The 23,566-nt window shown below is 50.4% G+C and overlaps 1 protein-coding gene across 3 annotated transcripts in view; it reads left to right on the forward strand.

Moving 5' to 3' along the window:
• The window catches only part of PPP2R5C (protein phosphatase 2 regulatory subunit B'gamma), a 1,413,048-nt gene that overhangs the window by 1,083,433 nt on the left and 306,049 nt on the right, over positions 1–23,566 (forward strand). For all 3 annotated transcript variants that reach the window (XM_086937820.1, XM_086937822.1, XM_086937821.1), the window contains one exon: positions 5,569–5,696. In XM_086937820.1, coding sequence (XP_086793946.1) covers positions 5,569–5,696 — 128 coding nt within the window. The remainder of the gene's footprint in view (positions 1–5,568; positions 5,697–23,566) is intronic.

Here is a 23,566-nt window from a genome sequence, read left to right on the forward strand (position 1 = left end):
TGCCCTGACTTCCCCCTCCAAAGAGGAACAAAGGCTATAAGCCAGATCCTAATAGAGTTTTACATTTCTAGATTGATCGCACCAAATACCATTTTGTGGACAATTAACTCTTTGTAGGTTTCTCTGGGGCAATGAAGAGCAAGGCAGTGCAGAAAAGCACGTTGTCCAAGGAGATAGTCCCCTGCATTAAGATCTGCTATGTATTGGCTGATAAACAGCCTCCAGAGGACCGAGGCCCCATTCCTCCAGGGCCACAGCTGCTATCACTGCGTTGATTCACAGAGTGCCTGTAATTTACGTCCATCATGCTGTTACTTGGTTGTTTGTTCACCTGCTCTCAAAGCACTACTTTCTTTACAGCCAGGTTCCTCTGGAATGGCATTTTGCTCAGTCATTCCTATATGAATTTTTGATTTGTCATTGCACAGTTCCACCACGCTGGGAGATACTTCTTTAGTATCTATTCTGTAGGTGAGGAATCTGCCGTCACAAGTATCAGATCAAGATACTTACCTTGGATAATGCTCTATCTAGTTGATAATCTAAGCATAGATTCCTCAGAACCCTTCTATTTTCTTGTTCTGTAGACTGATCTTCTTTCCACTCTTAAAAGGTCTGAATCTGCACACTGGTATTGATTAATTACTGTTGAGCTCCACATCCGAGAGTGCGAATAGTCGAGTCAAGAAAGAAGCTGACATCCATGCTCAGGAGTAACCATTACATGCAGCTCAATTTGTCTCTACCAGGGCAGAACGAAGTTGGCCCGGAGCCAGATGGCACTACTTAATGGTGTACAGGAGCAGTGCTGTTAAAACCTCTTGATCCAGTCTGGGGATGTTCTGAAGGGGAGGAATCTGTGGTTAAAAAGATAATCCACTCTAAAGAGCTTTACTGAAGGTAAGCAACTTGTCTTTGAAATCTGGAAGGTCTTCCACTCCGACTAATTGTAACCAAAGCAAATTCAAAAAGGACAGTTTCCACCTATGGCCATTCCAGGACGACATCCTAGAAGCTGAAGTTGAGCTCTCCAAAGATGCTTTCTGGCTGGTGTATGTGAAAAATGGATAGGAGTGCTTATAAAATCCATCACGGACACTATGTGTATAGGGCTCCAGTCCTAAGCTTTATACTGTCCAAGAGGTAGGTCAAAGATGATTAGCTTGGACTGGAAGCCAAGGAACCAAACAGCCTATAGGTTGGGTTTTCTCAGTTGGCCAGTTTCTAGTTTTTCATGTAAAGTATGTAAATCATGAGTACTTCAATGGGCTTTATTTGAAGAATTCTAACAGAAGGGAGAATTGCCAACTTGTGATCATGGAAGTCAGGTGCATATTTTGTGAATCATGATAATTCTAGTGCACACAGCTGCAGAAATGCTCCGTATCTGAGTGAAAACACCCATGGCATGCATTGATCAATCCACATTGGTCTGGAATTGAGTATCTGAAGAAAACATTTCAAATAAAGGGATGTTGCTACCACTGAACCAATGTGATACTCCATACTGTAGTATTCGCTGTGCCCATCTTCCACCCTTGCTGATGCCGAAATACAGAAATAAACTTACTAAAGGTATAGTTCTAGGGTGCAGTGGAATGTCTCGGGCAATGTTATTATAACCCTGGTGATCTGCAACATTACAGCACAAGTCTGGGCATTCGAGGCTGAAGACTCATAGGAATACTATTAGCAGTATGGCTAAGAGGGCAGCTCCGTCATTTTTCTCTACCCATAGAGAAATTAACTGGTCCTTGTGAGAAGTTGGCCCGATATGCAATGTTCACTATTCTAGTGACCACTATGCATCGGTCCAAACGACCCTTATGGTGATTGGTTGTAAGTCAACCTTAGACTAGCTATCCTAGTAGCGTGGATACGAGCAGTCTTCGGGCTAAACTCTAGAGGGCGTGTTAAGCCAGCTGTTATACCATCACATACCCCTTGAACACCAAGTGAAAGGACACCACACAAGCGTTATGAAAATAAACAGTGTATTTATTAGAATCACAACAGCCCTGGACTCTTTATGAGGACAGGGTACTAAGCACAGAACAAAACTCTTAGGAAAATACTTCAAGTGCACAATTAATACAAGTGCCCGAGGGCACGGAAAGTTTAGTGGTCTCGGGCGGACCCGATAAGGCAAGTCGGGAGCGAGGGACTCGGGACCCATAAGTAAGGAGGCTATGCGGGCACCGAAATGCCGAAGTTACCTAGCCACAAGGGCTGCTGCTGCACAAGTCTTACAGGCGTCGGGGGTCTTCGCTGACGAGCCACGAGCCGGAAGGAAGGAGTTGCTGGCCGGCGACCAGTGAAGAATAGTTCGTAGAGATCCAAGCCTGGATCAGAGATCGATGATACCTGAAAGCAGAGGGGACCAAGTTCGTACTACTAGCCAGTAGTCCGAGGGTACCAGGAGGGCACCGGATGATCGTCACCTCGACTAGGTGAGTGGGCGACGCTAGGCTCTGCAGTCTCACGGACCAGGAGGCGTTGTTGGCGACCAGGATGGAGGTGCGAGCTGTCCCACGAAGGTTGATGCTGTCTGCGTCGCTGGGCCCAGGATTGGGGCAACAAGCCTTGGCAGATTTCAGGGCCACGGGGTGGGCCTAAAATGGCGTCTTGAGTGGACCAGGAGGGTCCGGGTTGCTCCTCTCGTAAAAAGGAGCAAAAGGCTAGTCTGGAGCAACCAGACCAGCAACGTTGGTTGTCGTTCGTCGTCAAAGGGTCACAAGCCAGCGGCTAGTGATCGGACAACGTGCTGAGCAGCAAGCAGAAGGGCCCCACGCAGATCGTGGAGATGCTGGGAGACTGCACTTCGGTGCTGGAGCTGCTCAGGGTCGGGGCTTCTCGGACCCCAGGGCACTCACCAGAGGATTTTTTCGGTGGTCGTGCTGGTTAAGAAAGCGTGCAGGTTTTGATGATGGCCGGTCCCTCGAGGTCTCGTCGCACCCACAGATCTCAGCTGAGCTGACGATGTGGGTAGAGGTCAGAGGTGCCAGGGAAGCCGGTTCTCGTCGAGCTGGGTCGTCGGATTCCTGAGGAAGGACTTGCAGCAAACCGCAGAGTTCTTAGATGGTGCCTGTGCATGCAGGGTGACTACTCCTTAGCCACAAGGGAGAAATCTTAAGAAGAGTCTCGAAGTCCTTTCGTAGAAAGTATTCTTGATTCAAAGATGATCTAATTTGGAAGGGTCCCCGCTCCGGCCTTTATCCTAAAGAAAGGGGTGGGTACATGACTAGGTCCTGCCCTAGGGGTGGGACCAGGAAGGGGGGTAGTTACACCCCTCTCCCCTGCCGGACTTTCCCCAGGTCAGGGGCTGCGCGCCCCTGGAACTGGTTCTAGCTGGCAGATGCGTAGTGAGCACTGGGGTGCCACTCCGCAGTCACCTTCCTGTAAAGCCCTGCCTACCCAGAATACACAAAACCCTGTCTGGGACGGTGCGAACACCGCCCCGGACAGGAAACCCTTTGTCCAAGCTCTCCTCGCTGGAAGGACTCCCAGCAGCAGGAGGTCAGACTCGTGTCTGTAGTGGCAGCGTCCATTTTGTGGAGCTGAGGCTTCAGTTAACTTTAACCGGGGTTCACAGTTACGTACATGTCGTGTCCCTCTAGAAGGGTGGAATGCTAACCCCGTCGCCAGCATTGGTGAGGGGGCAGCATCCCGATTCGTATGACACCTTACTCGACATGTCTTGATAACGCCATACCGAAGTTACTGATATGGTACGCGTTATCATGGAACAGCCATTGGGTCTTGGTTCCGCAAGCTGCAACCGGGCTCGGCTCGTTCCAGAGCCCAATTCACACGATTCCACGCACTCTGCCTTCAGGATTGTCAAGGCCTGCCATAGGAGTGACTGATAGGAACTCGGGTGTCCATTTTAGGGTTAGATATAGGGATACTATACCTATAGCAACGGGCGAGTACGCCACGTTGCCCCAGCTGTCGTGCAGCCAGTTGTGTCAGATTTAGATGGCCATCCAGGGGTGGCATAATACATGCTTCAGCCCCTGGTAGGCCCTGGGTACACCGATGCCCTGAGTTACAGGATCTGACAGGGTGGCCCAGTTCCAATTGGGTAATGCACCTAAGGTACACACATCAATTTAGTGAGAGAACAGCTAGGCTGTGGGTCTGATTAGCAGGCCCACAGCCCGAAAAAGTCGTAAACCAGTGAAACAAAAGCAAAAAGTCTGGGTGATCATAGGATTGCAGACCCTACTCTCCTACAGTCCTTATGAAGGTTATTGTTTGTGCTATGAAGAGGGCATACTCAACATTCTAGAGGAATAACATTGTGCCTGAAATGCCCACTGCCCTAGTCCGACACTTTGAAAAACCCTTGTTGTTTTGCCAAATGGATTTTCACTCTCAAGCGTAGCCATTGCTCCAGTTATGGGCTAAAGATTCTGCTATAGTTAGCTATTAATGTGCATGAGATACATTTTGAAAACCTAGGTTTTGATTTTACCATTGAAATTGCTCTGTTTTGCGTTAGGTTCACGTAGGCAATTAGACATGGATTTGTCCCATTGTAATCCTAATGCACCAATCTTTCAGCTGCAAGGTTCTGTCTTAGTCTTGAACTTCCCACCTTCTGTTGCAGACCAGTCAGTGAACTCATTATACCTTTCATTTTATGCTATGGGCATGGCGAGCAGTCAGGCCTATCTAACTCATCACCTACTACTTTCTTGACAGGTAATCCATTGCTATAAATGATTGAGTGCACCTTGATGTTCTAAATATAATCTGATGTCAGGGAGTGACAGCAACGGGTCTTCAAAATTACTTTTTCTTTGTATATCTTTTTAAGAAACACGTTCCTTTGTCCCAAATAACCAATTACAATGGTCAACCCTGGTTGTTATCGCTATTATCTAGAGTGTGAATAAAGGCAGTATGACATGAGGCGAAAGTGAGCCTCATTTTCAAGGGTGGAAATAGAGTATGTTGTGCCATCAGTTTTTGAAGTTGATACCGAAATAATGGACGGATTTCAAAGAAATTCTGCAAAATTAAGATCATGCATTGCTTTGAAGAAATCAGAAAACAGCCAGTCATTAGTTTTTTATTTTTTGAGTAGTATTGCATCAAGGAGATGTTTCTCTTGAGATTGAAAGCATACCACTGTTAAGGAATGATTATTTTTAATAAATCAAGTTAGCGGTGGTATAGGGATGTTGAGCTTCAGTTATAGAGAACTGTATTTTGCTTAGACTAAGACTGCTGTTTTAATGATTTGAAGTAAAAGGATTTGCAGTGTGACTTCTAAACTAAGTACATTTCCAGACATTTCAACTTAAGTCACCTTAATGTAGATAATTCTGTCATTGCAAAGCTAGACAAAAATAATGCTGTAGGTTATGAATATAAATGTGCCTTTTGATATAGAATTTACTTGGTTAATTGGAATTTAATCGGGTAATCCTGCTGTAAGAACATAGGAACTGCAATAGCAAAAACCTGTTTGTCCTATGTACCTCTGTTCTCTAAAACATTTGAATATTTGGCAATGTCAGTGATTTTCAGAATAGGTTTTGAAATTTCTTTTTTCTTTAGGTGGCGGAGAGAGCATTGTACTATTGGAACAATGAATATATTATGAGTCTAATCAGTGACAATGCAGCAAAAATTTTACCCATTATGTTTCCATCCTTGTATCGTAACTCAAAGTCACATTGGAACAAGTAAGAGAAAATTGTTTCGCAAAAATTAAAAATCATTGCAAGTAGTTTTTATTTCTGTTGATTGTATCGGATCTCCTGATTGAGTACATGAAAAGAACTTCAAATAGGGAATTAACTTTTTTATACATTAAATAACCACTTTAAACAAGATACAATTATTTTAATAACCTGTTGATATTCTGTCATAATAAAATTATCAGTTTTGTTCATTTTTATATTGTTGTGTTAAAGTGCACCAGAATCTTAAAATTTCAATCTCTATGGATTTCCAAGACACAGCTTCCAGTGGTTTTCGGTCTGTAAACTGAGAAAGCATTGGCCATAGAGTTTGGAATCGGTTTGGTATGAATAACTGTCTCAAATGTTTTGTCCTTCTAGATGTCTTCAAATTGGTCAGTTGGAATAAATCAAAATTTTGATATACAGTGTTGTGAATGGTATAGTATGTTCGAGGCATGTGGGCTGCTGAATTCATATCTGTGCATAGATCGCCGCCTAGTGTTGGGTCCGGATGATTGCACATTGTTGTCCTGGAAGAGTCTTCGAAGTATCATGAGATAGGTGGGTCCTCCCCTGGACTACAGTGCGCATGGGCATCGACTCATCCCCAGATTGTTTTTTTCCGCCATTGGGTTCGGATGTGTTCGGTTCCATCCTGTCGGAATCGATAGTTCTTAACTTCACTTTGCTTGAGACCAAAAGGTCTTTAGGACTTGCGTCGGTATTGTCTTTCGTTCGGGTTCGTAACTTCTCGGCTCCGAACCGACATTGTTCTTCCGCGTGCTTTCAGCGCGGAGGGGCCTAGTCGACGCTCCAGACTCTTCATCCATCATGGAACGAAGTCCATTCAAACGTTGTCCGGTGTGTGCCTCGAAGTACCCACATATCGATGTACACCCGGTGTGCAACAAGTGCTTGTCACCGGACCACGACTAGACCAAGTGTATGGCCTGTTCCAGGTTCCGGTCCAAGAAAACACTCAAGCTCCGTCGAGCTGCTCGCCTGGAGGCCCAGCAATCTGCACCACCGGCTACGGACATCTTCGATGCTGGGGATGTCGAGGACGACGATATCCAGGAGATCACGGGATCTAACCCCGTGTCGGAGGTCGAAGACTACTACGACGCAGAGGCCGAGGATTTCGATGAAGTAGTCGAGGAGGTAGGGGACGACGACGGGGCCCTTGCCACCGTAGAGGATAGCTCGGACGAGGAGCTTCCTCAGACTGACTCCGGGGCCATCCAAATTCATAAGGCCCAGGTCGAGGGATCGCCTTCGGGCCTTACCCGAGACCTTGATGTACGTTCCACGGCTCCGCCTTCCGGCCCGGCCACGGACATTAATACCGAATCACTCCCGGTACCTCCGAAACCGAAAGTGAAACCTACGGTCTCGACGCCAGAGATATTGAAACCGAAAGTGCGGATCGCGCTGGTCGGGTCAAAGACTTCGGAGGCCTCGGTGCCGAAGAAATCGAAAATGGCCGTCGAGCCGAAGAGCCACACCAAGATGGCCGACCCGAAGGCTACTACATCGAAGCCAAAGGTTAAGGGGTCAGATGCAGCCGCATCGGCACCGAAGACGGTCGACGCCGGCAAGGGTCGACTCGATTGCAAGAAAACGGTCGACAACCCCAAGAAGTCCACTCTCGAGCCGAAGAAGCAGCAGGACGACCCGAAGTCCCTCTCTGCCTCGCCGAGTGCGTCGACTCCGAAGGGTGCATCGTCGGTCTCCGCTCCAAAACCAGCCGCTAAAGACTCTGTCGAACCGGCGCGTCCATCCGCCTCGTTCACTAAGAAGGTTACGGAGTCCCTACAACGAATCAGGGAAGGGGCCGCAGCAGTCGAGCCGAAGGACCCTATGCCGCCCAAGCCTCTGGAGAAACCGGCGAAGGCGCCTACGCCGATCCTTTTCACCTTGCCGCCTAAGACGGCGCCAAAGGCTTTCGCGGCTAAACCGGGGGCCGGCGTGCCCGAGAAGGTGTCTTCGACGCCGAAACAGTCGTTGGTGGTCCCCGGCCCACGGCAACGACCACTTGCAGAGGAGGAGCGTCAGGAGCATTTTATCGACGCCAACACTGGCAGACTTTCCCTCCTGAAGAGAAAAATCACCCCTGAACCACAATTGGAGTCGTACACGATTCCACTTAAAAAGAAAATGGACTCTGCTGGTACTTCTGCCTTGATAGAGCCCATTTCGCCACAGGCTCACGAACTCTCGCCCACTCATTCCAATGTCGAGGCATGTGAAGGCGACGACGAGGATGAGTACAGCTATCCCATCTACAAAGACCCAGAGGATGTGACTGAACCATGGTCTGCTGGTGGCGATCCTGGGGACCCACATTCTGGACAGGAGCCTCAGCTTTTCTAAGCCAAAACTTTCCCCACTGAGGACTCTGTGGCTTTCAATGTCCTCATTGAGAGGGCGGCAGCCAATCACAACATCGAGCTCCATGCTGACCCAGTGGACGTCGACTTCCTCTTTGACACCTTTTCGGTCTCTGAAAAGACTGTGAAGAATCTGCCAATGCTGAAGGGTGTTTTAAAGCACGCGGCTGAGGTGTTCAAAGAGCCCACCCGGGCGAGGGTCATCAACCCAAGAATCGACAAGAAGTACAAGGCAGCGCCCACTGATCCAACTTATATTAAGGGACAGTTGCCTCTGGATTCCCTGGTTGTCTCCAATGCCCGCAAAAGAGCCAACTCACAGACTACGGGTGATGCTCCTCCCCCAGACAAGGAATCAAAAGTCTTTGAGGCTTCAGGGAAGAGGGTGGCAGCGCAGGCAGCCAATATGTGGCGCATATCCAACACACAGGCGCTACTAGCACGTTATGACAGGGCACACTATGATACTCTAGAGACCCTTTTACAGCATTTGCCCGATCAATATAAGGAAGCAGCAGAAATGTTAATACAGGAGGGGAAGCTTATCTCCAATGCTTCCATAAAGTCGCACTAGACATGGCTGACACCGCCGCACGCGCTATCAACACTAGCGTTATGCTTCGTAGACATGCATGGCTAAGAATATCTGGGTTCAAGCCGGACATTCAAACTACCATCTTGAACCAAACGGTCAACCCAGATCACCTGTTTGGCCCTGAGGTTGATACCACCCTTGAAAAGATGAAGGACACCGACACCGCAAAATCTATGGGTGCCTTGCAATCCCAGCAGTTTCGGAGTGGGTCCTTTCGTCGCTCCAATACTAGGGGCACCTCAAGGGGTCAACTCTCGCAGTCAGCGCAGTTCTACAAAAGCAACACCCAAACTTCTTATACCAACAAGGGTCGAGGTAGTTACCGCAGCAACAACACCAAGGGCAGAGGACGTGGCAACAACAGCTCCAGGTCCTCCACCGCCAACAAACAGTGACGCCTTGTCACTGCCCCCCGACCACGCAACACCGGTCGGGGGGAGACTCCAGCAGTTCCTGCCCGTGTGGAAGTCCATCACCACGGACAGGTGGGTCAGGACACTTGTCCAATTAGGTTATTGTCTGGAGCTCACATCCACTCCACCCAACATACCACAAAGGCACCGTCCTATGTCCGGCGAGCACTTGCACTTATTGCTGCAGGAGGTCGCAGTCATGCTGCAAAAAGGGGCAATAGAGCTCGTGCCCTTGCAAGAAACAGGTACGGGAGTTTACTCCCTGTACTCTCTTATTCCAAAGAAGGACGGATCCCTCAGGCCCATCCTGGATCTCAGGCCCCTCAACTTTTACATCCTATCAGAGCATTTCCACATGCTCACACTGCAGCAGGTTCTCCCGCTGCTTCAACAGGGGGACTTCCTGGCAACTCTGGACCTGAAGGATGCGTACTTCCACATTCCACTACATCCTTCACACAGAAAATACCTCAGGTTCACCATACAAGACCAGCACTACCAGTTCAAGGTTTTGCCTTTTGGGGTCACCACGGCACCCAGGGTTTTCACAAAGTGCCTGGCGACGGTGGCGGCACATCTCAGACGTCAAAACATTCACATCTACCCCTATCTGGAGGACTGGCTCATTCAGGCGAAGTCGGCCCAGCAGTGTGCCGACCACGTGTCCCACACCATTCACCTTCTGCACAATCTGGGTTTCTCACTGAATTATCCAAAATCCCATCTCCAGCCCGCCCACATACGGCAGTATCTGGGTGAGACTATAAACACTCTAGCGGCCACAGCACAGCCGAATTTAGTGAGAGTCGACAGCGTTCAATCGCTGATCCAAAGATTCAGACCTCAACACTCGCTTCCAGCGAGAGTGTTCATGCAGTTGATAGGCATGATAGCCTCCTGCATCTCCATTGTCCCACACGCGAGACTACATATGCGTCCGCTTCAGGAGTGCTTGGCACGTCAGTGGACTCAGGCTCACAATTAGTTGAAAGACCTAGTGTTGGTGAGCGGTCAGGCGTACAACTCTCTGCATTGGTGGAATCCACGAAACCTTTGCAAGGGCCGACCGTTTCAGGAGCCTGTGCCACAGATTATCCTGACAACGGACGCTTCTCTCCAGGGATGGGGAGCGCATGTACTCCAATACACTGTGCAGGGACTATGGACGCAGCAACAGGGGAAGATGCACATCAATGTTCTGGAACTGATGGCAATCTTCATGGCACTAAAGGCCTTCAAAGTACATCTATGCAACAAGGTCGTGTTGATCCGGACGGACAACATGACGGCGATGTACTACATTCAGAAGCAGGGAGGCACACACTCTCCGCAGCTGTCTCATCTGGCTCAGAGCATGTGGAAGTGGGCCATTCAGAGGAACATCTTCCTCATGGTGGAGCATCTCCCAGGCAAAGACAATCAGATGGCGGACCTGCTCAGCAGGCACAGCCACCAAATGCACGAGTGGGAGATACATCCATCAGTACTCCAGCCGTACTTCCAAAGGTGGGGTCGTCCAGAGATCGACCTGTTCGCCACTCAGGAGAACGCAAAATGCCAAAGCTTCGCCGCCAGATTCCCACACCCACTGTCGCAGGGCAATGCGATATGGATGAACTGGTCAGGCAAATTTGCGTACGCTTTTCCCCCAGCACCACTGATACCGCTGGTGGCACGCAAACTCAGGCAACACTCGATGACTCTCATCCTGGTTGCTCCAACATGGGCTCGTCAACCATGGTACACCACGTTTCTGGAACTGTCCGTGGTACCGCATCAGAGGCTACGTCTCACACCCAGCCTTCTGACGCAGAGCCATGGCGACATTCAGCACCCAGATCCGCAACAGCTCAACCTGGCGATCTGGCTCCTGAAGTCCTAGAGTTTGGCTACCTAAACTTACCTCCCAATTGCATGGACATCATTCGGAAGGCAAGGAGCCTACTACTAGAGCCTGCTACGCGGCAAAATGGAAGCGGTTTGCAATTTATTTTGCAAACCACAACATTAACCCGCTTGATGCTTCCATTCAAGACATCATCTGTTACCTGTTCTGTGAGAAGTTGGCCCGATATGCAGTGTTCACTATTCTAGCGACCACTATGCATCGGTCCAAACGAACCTTATGGTGATTGGTTGTAAGTCAACCTTAGACCAGCTATCCTAGTAGCGTGGATGTAGTAGAGTAGGGTCTGCAATCCTATGATCACCCAGAATTTTTGCTTTTGTTTCACTGGTGTACGACTTTCTCTGGCTGTGGGCCTGCCAATCAGACCCACAGCCTGGCTGTTCTCTCTCTAAATTACAACATGTACCCTAGGTGCATTTACCAATTGGTACTGGGCCACCTTATCAGACCCTGTAACTCAGGGCATAGGTGTACCCAGGGCCTACCAGGGGCTGAAGCATGTATTATGCCACCCCTGGCTGGCCTCCTAAATTTGACACAACTGGCTGCATGACAGCTGGGGTAAAGTCGTGTAATCACCCTTTTATGTAGATATAGTATACCTATATCTAACCCTAAAAATGGACACACAGATTCCTATCAGTCACTCCTATGGCAGGCCTTAACAATCCTGAAGGCAGAGTGCTTGGAATCGTGTGAGATGGTGCTCTGGCATGAGCTGAGCCTGTCTGCAGCTTGCGGAACCAAGTCCTAATAGCTGTTCCATGATAACACATACCATATACTCTTAAGTGCATTATAATCCTTGCGGTTAAATGCTATCTTTGGTATTGCTTTATCAAAACATGTCGAGTAAGGTGTCATACGAATTGGAATACTAACCCCTCGCCAATTCTGGCGACGGGGTTAGCATTCCACCCTTCTAGAGGGACACGACATGTATGTAGCTGTGAACCCCGGTTAAAGTTAAACGAAGCCTCAGCTCCACAAAATGGATGCTACCACTACAGACACGAGTCTGACCCCCTGCAGCTGGGAGTCCTTCCAGCGAGGGGAGCCTGGACAAAGGGTTTCCAGTCAAGGGCGGTGCTAGCACCGTCCCAGACAGGTTATGTGTATCCTGGGTAGGCAGGGCTTTACAGGAAGGTGACTGCTGAGTGGCACCCCGGTGCTCACTACGCATAGGCCGGTCAGAACCAGTTCCAGGGGCACACCAGCCCCTGGCCTGGGGGAAGTCCGGCATGGGAGAGGGGTGTAACCACCCCCCTCCTAGTCCCACCCATAGGCAGGACCTAGTCACCGGGTCAGCCCCTTTTCTTAGTATAAAGATAGGAGCGGGCCCCCTGTTCAAATTAGATCATCTTTGGAATCAAGACACAACTTTCTGCGAAAGGACATCAAGATTTCTGCTTCAAGATTCTCCCTTGTGGCTAAGGAGTAGTCACCCTGCATCCGCAGGCACCATCAAGAACACTGCGGTCTGCTGCAAGTCCTTCCTCAAGAATCCGACGACACAGCTCGACGAGACCCGGCTTCCCTGGCACCTCGGACCTCTACTCACCTCTACAGCCAAGCTGAGAACCGTGAGTGCGACGAGACCTCGAGGGACCGACGATTGCCAAGACTGCACGACTTCTTCACAACAAGCCCGCCGAGTGTCCCTCTGGTGAGTGCTTTGGGGTCCGAGAAGCCCCGACCCTGAGCAGCTCCAGCACCGAAGATCAGCCCTCCAGCATCTCCACGATCTGCGTGGGGCCCTTCTGCTTTTTGCTGCTCACCGCGTTGTTTGGCTACTAGCCCGCTGGCTTGTGGCCTTCTGAACGACGCCCGACGACATCACTGCTGCTGGTCTGGTTGCTCCAGACTGGCCCTTGCTTCCTTCTTCAAGAGAAGCACCCCGGACCCTCCTGGTCCACTCCAGACGCCATTTTGAGTCCACCGCGTGGGCTTGAATTTGCCAAGGCTTTGTTGCCCAATCCTGGGTCCAGCGACGCCGACAGCTTCATCCATCGTGGGACAGCTCGCTCCTCCATCCTGGTCGCCGACAACGCCTCCTGGTCCGTGAGATCTGCAGAGCACAGCGTCACCCACTCACCTAGTCGAGGTGACTACCATCCGGTGCCCTCCTGGTGCCACCTGACTACTGGCTAGTAGTCACGAACTTGGTCCCCTCTGCTTTCAGGTGTCATCTATCTTCCACATCCAGGCTTGGATCACTTCGAACTCTCTTCACTGGTCGCCTGCCAGCATCTTTCTTCCAGGCTCCTGGTCCGTCTACGAGGATTCCCGACGTCTTTTGAGACCTATGCAGCTGCAGCCCCTGGGCTAGGTAACTTCGGCATTTCTGTGCCCCAGCATAGCCTCACTATCCAAGGGTCAGAATCCACTTTCGTTTTCCTCCTACCAGGTCGGGTTCGCCCGAGAACACTAACTCTGTGAAATCTAGCTACCATAGACTTTGTCCCGCATCACGCGTGAGAGTGCACACTCTGCACCCGAGTCCCCTGGGTCTCCTAGAAGTAATCTAACGATTCTATAGTCAAGTCCTAGCGATTCCAAAGCCTATTAGTACTGTACTTACCTGCTAGTAATTTCGCATTCCACTTTCAGAGTATATGGTTTTCCGTGCCCCTCAGGCATTTGTATATACTGTGCTAACTTAAGTATTTTCGTAAGAGTTTTGTTTTGTGCTAAGTACCCTGTCCTCATAAAGAGTGCAGGGCTGTTGTGATTTTAATAAATACACTGTTTATTTTCATAACACTTGTGTGGTGTCCTTTCACTTGGTGTTCAAGTGGTATATGTGTGGTATAACAGCTGGCTTAACACGCCCTCTCGAGTCTTTAGCCTTAGACTGCTCGTATCCACGCTACTAGGATAGCTGGTCTATAAGGTTGACTTACAACCAATCATCAATAAGGGTTGCTGGACTGATACATAGTGTTCACTAGAATAGTGAGCACTGCATATCAGGCCACCTTCTCACAGTGGATACGAGCAGTCTTCGGGCTAAATTCTAGAGGGCGTGTTAAGCCAGCTGTTATACCATCACATACCCCTTGAACACCAAGTGAAAGGACACCACACAAGTGTTATGAAAATAAACAGTATATTTATTAGAATCACAACAGCCCTGTACTCTATGAGGACAGGGTACTAAGCACAGAACAAAACTCTTAGGACAATACTTCAAGTGCACAATCAATACAAGTGCCCGAGGGCACGGAAAGTTTAGTGGTCTCGGGCGGACCCGATAAGGCAAGTCGGAAGCGAGGGACTCAGGACCCTTAAGTAAGGAGGCTATGCGGGCACAGAAATGCCGGAGTTACCTAGCCACAAGGGCTGCGGCTGCACAAGTCTTACAGGCGTCGGGGGTCTTCGCTGACGAGCCAGGAGCCGGAAGGAAGGAGTTGCTGGCCGGCGACCAGTGATGAATAGTTCGTAGAGATCCAAGCCTGGATCAGAGATCGATGATACCTGAAAGCAGAGGGGACCAAGTTCGTACTACTAGCCAGTAGTCAGAGGGTACCAGGAAGGCACCGGATGGCCGTCACCTCGACGCGGTGAGTGGGCGACGCTAGGCTCTGCAGTCTCACGGACCAGGAGGCGTTGTCGGCGACCAGGATGGAGGTGCGAGCTGTCCCACGAAGGTTGATGCTGTCGGCGTCGCTGGGCCCAGGATTGGGGCAACAAGCCTTGGCAGATTTCAGGGCCACGTGGTGGGCCTAAAATGGCGTCTTGAGTGGACCAGGAGGGTCCGGGGTGCTCCTCTCGAAAAAGGGAGCAAGGGCCGGTCTGGAGCAACCAGACCAGCAGCGTTGGTTGTCGGATGTCGTCAAGGAGATCAAAAGCCAGCAGCTAGTGATCGGACAACGTGCTGAGCGGCGAGCAGAAGGGCCCCACGCAGATCGTGGAGATGCTGGGAGGCTGCGCTTCGGTGCTGGAGCTGCTCAGGATCGGGGCTTCTCGGACCCCAGAGCACTCACCAGAGGATTCCTTCGGTGGTCGTGCTGGATTAAGAAAGCGTGCAGGTTTTGATGATGGCCGGTCCCTCGAGGTCTCGTCACACCCATAGATCGCAGCTGAGCTGACGATGTGGGTAGAGGTCGGAGGTGCCAGGGAAGCCGGTTCTCGTCGAGCTGGGTCGTCGGATTCCTGAGGAAGGACTTGCAGCAAACCGCAGAGTTCTTAGATGGTGCCTGCGGATGCAGGGTGACTACTCCTTAGCCACAAGGGAGAAATCTTGAGAAGAGTCTCGAATGTTTTTTCGTAGAAAGTAGTTCTTGATTCAAAGATGATCTAATTTGGAAGGGTCCCCGCTCCGGCCTTTATCCTAAAGAAAGGGGTGGGTACATGACTAGGTCCTGCCCTAGGGGTGGGACCAGGAAGGGGGATAGTTACACCCCTCTCCCCCTGCTGGACTTTCCCCAGGTCAGGGGCTGCGCGCCCCTGGAACTGGTTCTAGCCGGCAGATGCGTAGTGAGCACCGGGGTGCAACTCCGCAGTCACCTTCTCGCAAAGCCCTACCTACCCAGAATACACAAACCCTGTCTGGGACGGTGCGAACACCGCCCTTGACAGGAAACCCTTTGTCCAAGCTCTCCTCGCTGGAAGGACTCCCAGCAGCAGGAGGTCAGACTCGTGTCTGTGGTGGCAGCGTCCATTTTGTGGAGCTGAGGCTTCGTTTAACTTTAACCGGGGTTCACAGTTACGTACATGTCGTGTCCCTCTAGAAGGGCGGAATGCTAACCTCGTCGCCAGAATTGGTGAGGGAGCAGCATCCCGATTCCTATGACACCTTACTCGACATGTCTTGATAACGCGATACCGAAGTTACCGATGATATGCGTTATCATGGAACAGCCATTGGGTCTTGGTTCCGCAAGCTGCAACCGGGCTCGGCTCGTGCCAGAGCCCAATTCACACGGTTCCATGCACTCTGCCTTCAGGATTGTCAAGGCCTGCCATAGGAGTGACTGATAGGAACTTGGGTGTCCATTTTTAGGTTAGATATAGGGATACTATACCTATAGCAACGAGCGAGTACGCCACGTTGCCCCAGCTGTCGTGCAGCCAGTTGTGTCAGATTTAGATGGCCATCCAGGGGTGGCATAATACATGCTTCAGCTCCTGGTAGGCCCTGGGTACACCGATGCCCTGAGTTACAGGGTCTGACAAGGTGGCCCAGTACCAATTGGAAATGTACCTAAGGTACACGGAATCCATTTTAGAGAGAGAGCAGTTGGCCTGGGGTCCTGGTTGGCAGGGCCCCAGGTCAACTAAGTCGGAAAACCAGCAAAACACCAGGCAAAAAGTTGGGGGTAACCATAGTCAGGTATCTACCTTCCTACATGTTCCATCTGTACAAGTGTAATCTGGCCTATACTTCCATTCGCATTCATCTGTCTGCGATGGCCGCGTATCTCCAAAATAGACAACACCTTTCGCTCTTCAAGGTGCCTGCCATCAAAGCTTTTTTGGAAGGCCTCAAACGAGTCATTCCGCCACGGACTCCACCAGCTCCTGAGTGGAACCTCAATGTGGTTCTTAACAGACTGATGGGTCCTCCCTTTGAACCACTGCATTCCTGCGAGATTCAGTTCTTGACGTGGAAAGTGGCTTTCCTTGTAGCAATTACGTCGCTACGGAGGGTCAGTGAATTGCAAGCCCTCACAATCCAAGAGCCATTTATCCAAATTCATTCCAACAGGGTGGTGCTCCGCACTAACCCTAAGTTCCTGCCCAAGGTTGTGTCTCAGTTCCACATCAAACAAACAATCGAATTACCTGTTTTCTTTCAAAATCCTGAGTCACTGGCGGAGCGGATGCTCCACACCCTTGACGTTAATCGGGCCCTATTGTATTACATTGATAGGACCAAGGATTTTAGAAAGACTAAACAACTCTTTGTCGCCTTTGCGCCACACCACAAAGGTAACCCTATTTCCAAGGCTGGTATTGCTAGGTGGATCGTTAAATGTATCCAGATCTGCTATGCAAAAGCAAAACGCACTCTTACCATTCCACCAAGAGCCCACTCCACCAGGAAGTTGGGGGCCTCTATGGCTTTCCTTGGAAACATTCCCTTAGAGGACATATGTAGAGCAGCAACATGGTCTACCACACACACATTTACTAAGCATTACTGTGTTGATGTGCACTCCAAACAGCAGGCAGCTGTAGGGCGGCCACCGTTAATGGAGGAACTGCTATGTATTCTATGCACAGATATGAATTCAGCAGCCCACATGCCTCGAACCGAATATGCTACTTACTAGTATGCATCTGTTCTTGGCATGTAGGGCTGCTGACATTCATATCGCCCGCCCTCCTCCCCGGCGCCTGTAGCAGCTGCAGTATTCACATATATACTCATAGCATGGTCATCATTCACTGAGTTTCACTCCATCTTGGCCACAATGGCTAAAAACAATCTGGGGATGGAGTCGATGCCCATGCGCACTGTAGTCCAGGGGAGGAGCCACCTATCTCGTGATACTTCGAAGACTCTTCCAGGACAACAATGTGCATTCATCCGGACCCAACACTAGGCGGCGATCTATGCACAGATATGAATGTCAGCAGCCCTACATGCCAAGAACAGATGCATACTAGTAAGTAGCATATTCGTTCCTTGTTGTTCCTGTGAGCTGAAAAATATTCTCTACAAATAATTCAAATGGAAAGGTTGCTATGGACTTGAGGAAACCAATAGCTTATGTTGATAAGTTTATTAATGATACCAGACAGTTTCATGTGAAAGTTATCTTATTCCTAATAGATACTCGAGTCAGCAGCAGTTTCCTTGATGAACCCTTCTTGGTGCCAGATTGGATCTTGAAACTACATATATCACCAATGCCAGGTGACTCTTCATTATGTCCTAGACAAAGTAGTGGGACTGCCCCTGAAGTTCCATATCCTACATAAAAAGGACACCTGACCATTCGCTACGTAGTTGCTTTTTTTCCAAGCCTAATGTGTACAATTCAGAGCCTCTGAGGTTTGCTCTTATTTGTCTTTCAACATTTAAGTGGTGTTGCTGGTTTTGGGGCATTTCTCTCAAAATGTCAGAGTTGCTCCAAGTACCACTGAAGATTGTGTAGGGATCTGAATCTGCTTGTGATGTCTAGGCTAGTCTCAACACCAGTTTTTGTTCTTTGTGTACTCTTATGTATTCAAAGGCAGTTAGGAAAATGAAGACTAAGTTTATGGTGTCCTCTGTGAAGAGCATGTTAAGTTCTCCAGTATTAGGGTGTCTTTCATAGATTCACATGCTTGAATATTCCCCTTCGTCCGAGTGGGAGTCCCACGGTAAATAAAATAGCAATAATATTATATATATATATATATATATATATATATATATATATATATATATAACCACATAAAACCTGAAATATGTATCAGAAAAAAGGCATAACCTGCCTACACATATTTCTACATAGGATTGCATGGGAATTTTAAAAAACCATATGCAGTCTATCCTTGTCATTATGTTAGTTCAAACTGCAGCCAATCAGGCGACAGCAACCCTCCAGAACCTTCTCCTCAGAGCTCAGCACCTCAGATTTTCTACCGCACGTCGTGTGTAAGGGAGTCTCCCTGAGCTCTGCTCAGTTTTCTCTTTGCTTCAGGTTTTTCCTGGTTCTTCAACATGTCTACAAGTAAGAAGTCTCTTATTAGAACCTGTTCTTCATGTGGAAAGCTAAGACTTTTTTCAGAGGATCCACACAGTAAGTGTATTTACTGTCTTTACCGGGACCATTGTAGGAGAGTAGGGTCTGCAATCCTATGATCACCCAGATTTTTTGCTTTTGTTTCACTGGTTTACAACTTTCTCTGGCTGTGGGCCTGCCAATCAGACCCACAGCCTGGCTGTTCTCTCTCTAAATTACAACATGTACCCTAGGTGCATTTACCAATTGGTACTGGGCCACCTTGTCAGACCCTGTAACTCAGGGCATAGGTGTACCCAGGGCCTACCAGGGGCTGAAACATGTATTATGCCACCCCTGGCTGGCCTCCTAAATTTGACACAACTGGCTGCATGACAGCTGGGGCAAAGTCGTGTAATCACGCTTTGCTGTAGATATAGTATACCTATATCTAACCCTAAAATGGACACACAGATTCCTATCAGTCACTCCTATGGCAGGCCTTAACAATCCTGAAGGCAGAGTGCTTGGAATCGTGTGAGATGGTGCTCTGGCATGAGCTGAGCCTGTCTGCAGCTTGCGGAACCAAGTCCTAATAGCTGTTCCATGATATCGCATACCATATACTCTTAAGTGCATTATAATCCTCGCGGTTAAATGCTATCTTTGGTATTGCTTTATCAAAACATGTCGAGTAAGGTGTCATACGAATTGGAATACTAACCCCTCGCCAATTCTGGCGACGGGGTTAGCATTCCACCCTTCTAGAGGGACACGACATGTATGTAGCTGTGAACCCCGGTTAAAGTTAAACGAAGCCTCAGCTCCACAAAATGGATGCTGCCACCACAGACACGAGTCTGACCCCCTGCAGCTGGGAGTCCTTCCAGCGAGGGGAGCCTGGACAAAGGGTTTCCTGTCGAGGGCGGTGCTAGCACCGTCCCAGACAGGGTTTTGTGTATCCTGGGTAGGCAGGGCTTTACAGGAAGGTGACTGCTGAGTGGCACCCCGGTGCTCACTACGCATAGGCCGGTCAGAACCAGTTCCAGGGGCACACCAGCCCCTGGCCTGGGGGAAGTCCGGCATGGGTGAGGGGTGTAACCACCCCCCTCCTAGTCCCACCCATAGGCAGGACCTAGTCACCGGGTCAGCCCCCTTTTTTAGTATAAAGATGGGAGCGGGCCCCCTGTTCAAATTAGATCATCTTTGGAATCAAGACACGACTTTCTGCGAAAGGACATCAAGATTTCTTTTTCAAGATTCTCCCTTGTGGCTAAGGAGTAGTCACCCTGCATCCGCAGGCACCATCCTAAGAACACTGCGGTCTGCTGCAAGTCCTTCCTCCGGAATCCGACTGCCCAGCTCGACGAGACCCGGCTTCCCTGGCGCCTCTGACCTCTACTCACCTCTACAGCCAAGCTGAGAACCGTGAGTGCGACGAGACCTCGAGGGACCGACGATCGCCAAGACTGCACGACTTCTTTGCAACAAGCCAACCGTGTGCTCCACTGGTGAGTGCTTTGGGGTCCGAGAAGCCCCAACCCTGAGCAGCTCCAGCACCGAAGATCAGCCCTCCAGCATCTCCACGATCTGCGTGGGGCCCTTCTGCTTTTGCTTGCTCACCGCGCTGTGTGGCTACTAGCCGGCTGGCTTGTGGCCTTCTTCACGACGCCCGACGACATCACTGCTGCTGGTCTGGTTGCTCCAGACTGGCCCTTGCTTCCTTGAAACAGAGAAGCACCCCGGACCCTCCTGGTCCACTCCAGACGCCATTTTGAGTCCACCGCGTGGGCTTGAATTTGCCAAGGCTTTGTTGCCCAATCCTGGGTCCAGCGACGCCGACAGCTTCACCCATCGTGGGACAGCTCGCTCCTCCATCCTGGTCGCCGACAACGCCTCCTGGTCCGTGAGATCTGCAGAGCACAGCGTCACCCACTCACCTAGTCGAGGTGACTACCATCCGGTGCCCTCCTGGTGCCCCCTGACTACTGGCTAGTAGTCTCGAACTTGGTCCCCTCTGCTTTCAGGTGTCATCTCCCTTCAAGATCCAGGCTTGGATCACTTCGAACTCTCTTCACTGGTCGCCTGCCAGCATCCTTCTTCCAGGCTCCTGGTCCGTCTACGAGGATTCCCGACGTCTTTTGAGACCTATGCAGCTGCAGCCCCTGGGCTAGGTAACTTCGGCATTTCGGTGCCCCAGCATAGCCTCACTATCCAAGGGTCCGAATCCACTTTCGTTTTCCTCCTACCAGGTCGGGTTCGCCCGAGAACACTATGTTGGACCTGGGCCTCTTGGCAGGGTCATCCCTAAACTTTTTGCCTTCCTCCAATACTCTCTCTGACCTATTTTGTTTGGTTTAATGACTCTGGGCACTTTACCACTGCTGACCAGTGCTAAAGTGCATATGCTCTCCCTACTGAAAACTGTACATGTGATTGACGTCCATGATTGGTTCATTGGATTTACTGTTAGTCCCTAGTAAAGTGCACCAGGAGTGCCAGGGCTTGTAAATGCCAATACTGCTAGTGGGCCTGCAGCGCTGGTTGCGCCACCCACAGAAGCAGCCTTAAAATGTGTCTAGGGTCTGCCATTGCAGAACCTGCGTGCAGTCTGGTACTGTCATGCTGGCTGGGCAAGTGCACCCACTTGCCAGCCCCTAAACCTTCCCTTAACTTCATATTAGTCACCCCTATGGTAGGCCTAAGGGCAGGGTGCATTGTAAGTGTAAGGTAGGACATGCCCTGATGTGTGTGGCATGTTCTAATAGTGAACTACTGCCAAATTCGTTTTTCACTATTGTAAGGCTACCTGCTTCCTTTAGGCCAGAATGGGCTGCTGGAATTATTACACTCTATAATCCCAGCAGGCTCAGGGAACATGGTAGAGAGTCATGTTTAGTATGCCTGAACTCAGAATAATAAAATACTTCTTTTAGTAAAGTTTATTTTAATATCCTGGGTTTGCAAATGCTACTTTTAGAAAGTTAGCATTTGCTTGTCTAACCATTTCAGCCCGCCTCTGCTCTTGTGTGTATCTGACTGTCTGAGTGTGTGAGTGACAGGGCTGGGTGTTGACAGGTGGTGAATGGCAGGATGACACCTTAGTGGGTGGTGGGAGTTTCCCCTGAGTGATGCATCAGGCTGTGCTCTGCCTCCACAATGCTGGCTCCGCCCTCCTGGGGAGCGACTGATGACTCAGCCTGCACCTGGACCAGGAAGGACCGAAGCTTGTCAACAAAGTGCTCAAGCTGCCCCTGTCTTCACAATGCCGGCTCCGCCCCCCTGGGGAGCGGCTGATGTGCCTGCCCTCACACTGAATGCAGAAGCAGAAGTACCCACCACAAGTGCTCAGGAGCTGAGAGCAGTTATGCAAAGGCCCCCCTGGCCTGTAAGAACAAAAGGAACTGGGTATAAAAGTAGGAGCCCTGCTCCTTGTAAATTAGATCCAGTTTGCGCAAAGAAGAAGCTCTGCCTGAAGAGAAGGACCCTGGAAGCTGCAAGGAGAAGTACTGACTCTGACCCCAAGAGACTGGCCTGTGGTGGGTGCCTTGCTGCTGAAGGAGAGCAGGAGAAGAAAGACTGAAAGACTTTGCTTTTATTCAACTTGTGCCAAACTTTTACCAAGATCTCCAAGGGCTTGCTGTGGAACTTGCCCCCTGACCTGCGCCCCAGGAACAGTGGGCGCTACCCCCCCCTGGAAAGAGAAGCTGCCGTGAGAGCTGCATCTGCCTGGTAAATCCTCCTGAGGAAAAAGCGGAGCACTGTGAAGGAATCACTGTGCCCCCTGAGAGGCCCTTGGCACCCCCGTCCCGTCGAGCAACGCATCTGCTTCCTGGCAGGCCCCAGCTGACATCGCCAGGACCAGCCTCGCTGGCCCCAGCACTGTGCCTGTCGCCTGCCTAACTGCGGACTGCACCGCAAGACCGGACTCTGCCTTTGCCCGCCTGCTCCTGAAGGAGAGAGTGCCTTGAAGCCCCAGCCGCCGCCGTTCGTGTGCAGCAGCGGCGTGGGGAGAGAAGGAGCACTCCCTGTGCTTTGCCAAGGCTTGTTTTGTGCCTCACTTTGCTGCCCGGGGCGCCACCCCCTCTTTCCAGGACTCGAGGCGCTTTGTCTCTCTGGCCCGGCCCGCGCCGCAACGCCAACCTTCAAGCCCGAGCCGAGCCGCCGCTCTGACTGGCCCAGGAAGGAAGACACCGCGACGCAGGACACCGAGCCAACCTTGACCTTGCCGCCTCGACCCTCTTCTCATCACTCAAGGTACTGTGTGCCCCCGCGGTGCGAGCATCCTGCCCTTTGCAGCTCGCACCGCCCTCTGTGACCTTGTGTGCCCGGGAGCCCCCAGCTGCAGTCTGCACCTTGGCACGAGCCTCCCCTCTTCAGAGAGGCTCGCACTGCTCCTGGCTCCCCAAGGCCCCCCCTGACATTCCCTGTGGCCGGCGCCCCCCTCTACAGCGAGGCCCACACAGCCTGTGACTCATCCTGAGAGCTTTGGCAGGCCGGGCCCGATTTTCAAGCAGGAGGTGCACAGAGGCGCTGGGAAGCACACAGAAGCGCTAGAAAGCACTATACTTGGCAGGAGCTGGGCAAAAGGCCCCAAAGAACACCTTTGAGAGACTAGAAGAAGCAGAAATAGAACTGTGGCCTATTAACAAATAGCTGGAACCATTTTTTTGTACCAAGACCGTATTTACAAGCCTGCGTTAAAATATATATAAAGAAGATATTTTTACAAAAATACAGTCTAGTGTCATTGTGTGGTGGGTTGGTGGTGTTTGGTGTGATACTGCAAATGTTTAACCCTATGTGCCCCAGAGATTAGCCTAGACTGCTTGTGCCACACTACCTAGAGGGTAAGCAGAGGTTGTTCTTGAAGGTAACCCTCAGCCCTGACCAGGAAGAGAGAGT

Source organism: Lissotriton vulgaris, chromosome 9, assembly GCF_964263255.1.
Source record: "Lissotriton vulgaris chromosome 9, aLisVul1.2, whole genome shotgun sequence".
NCBI lineage: Eukaryota > Metazoa > Chordata > Amphibia > Caudata > Salamandridae > Lissotriton > Lissotriton vulgaris.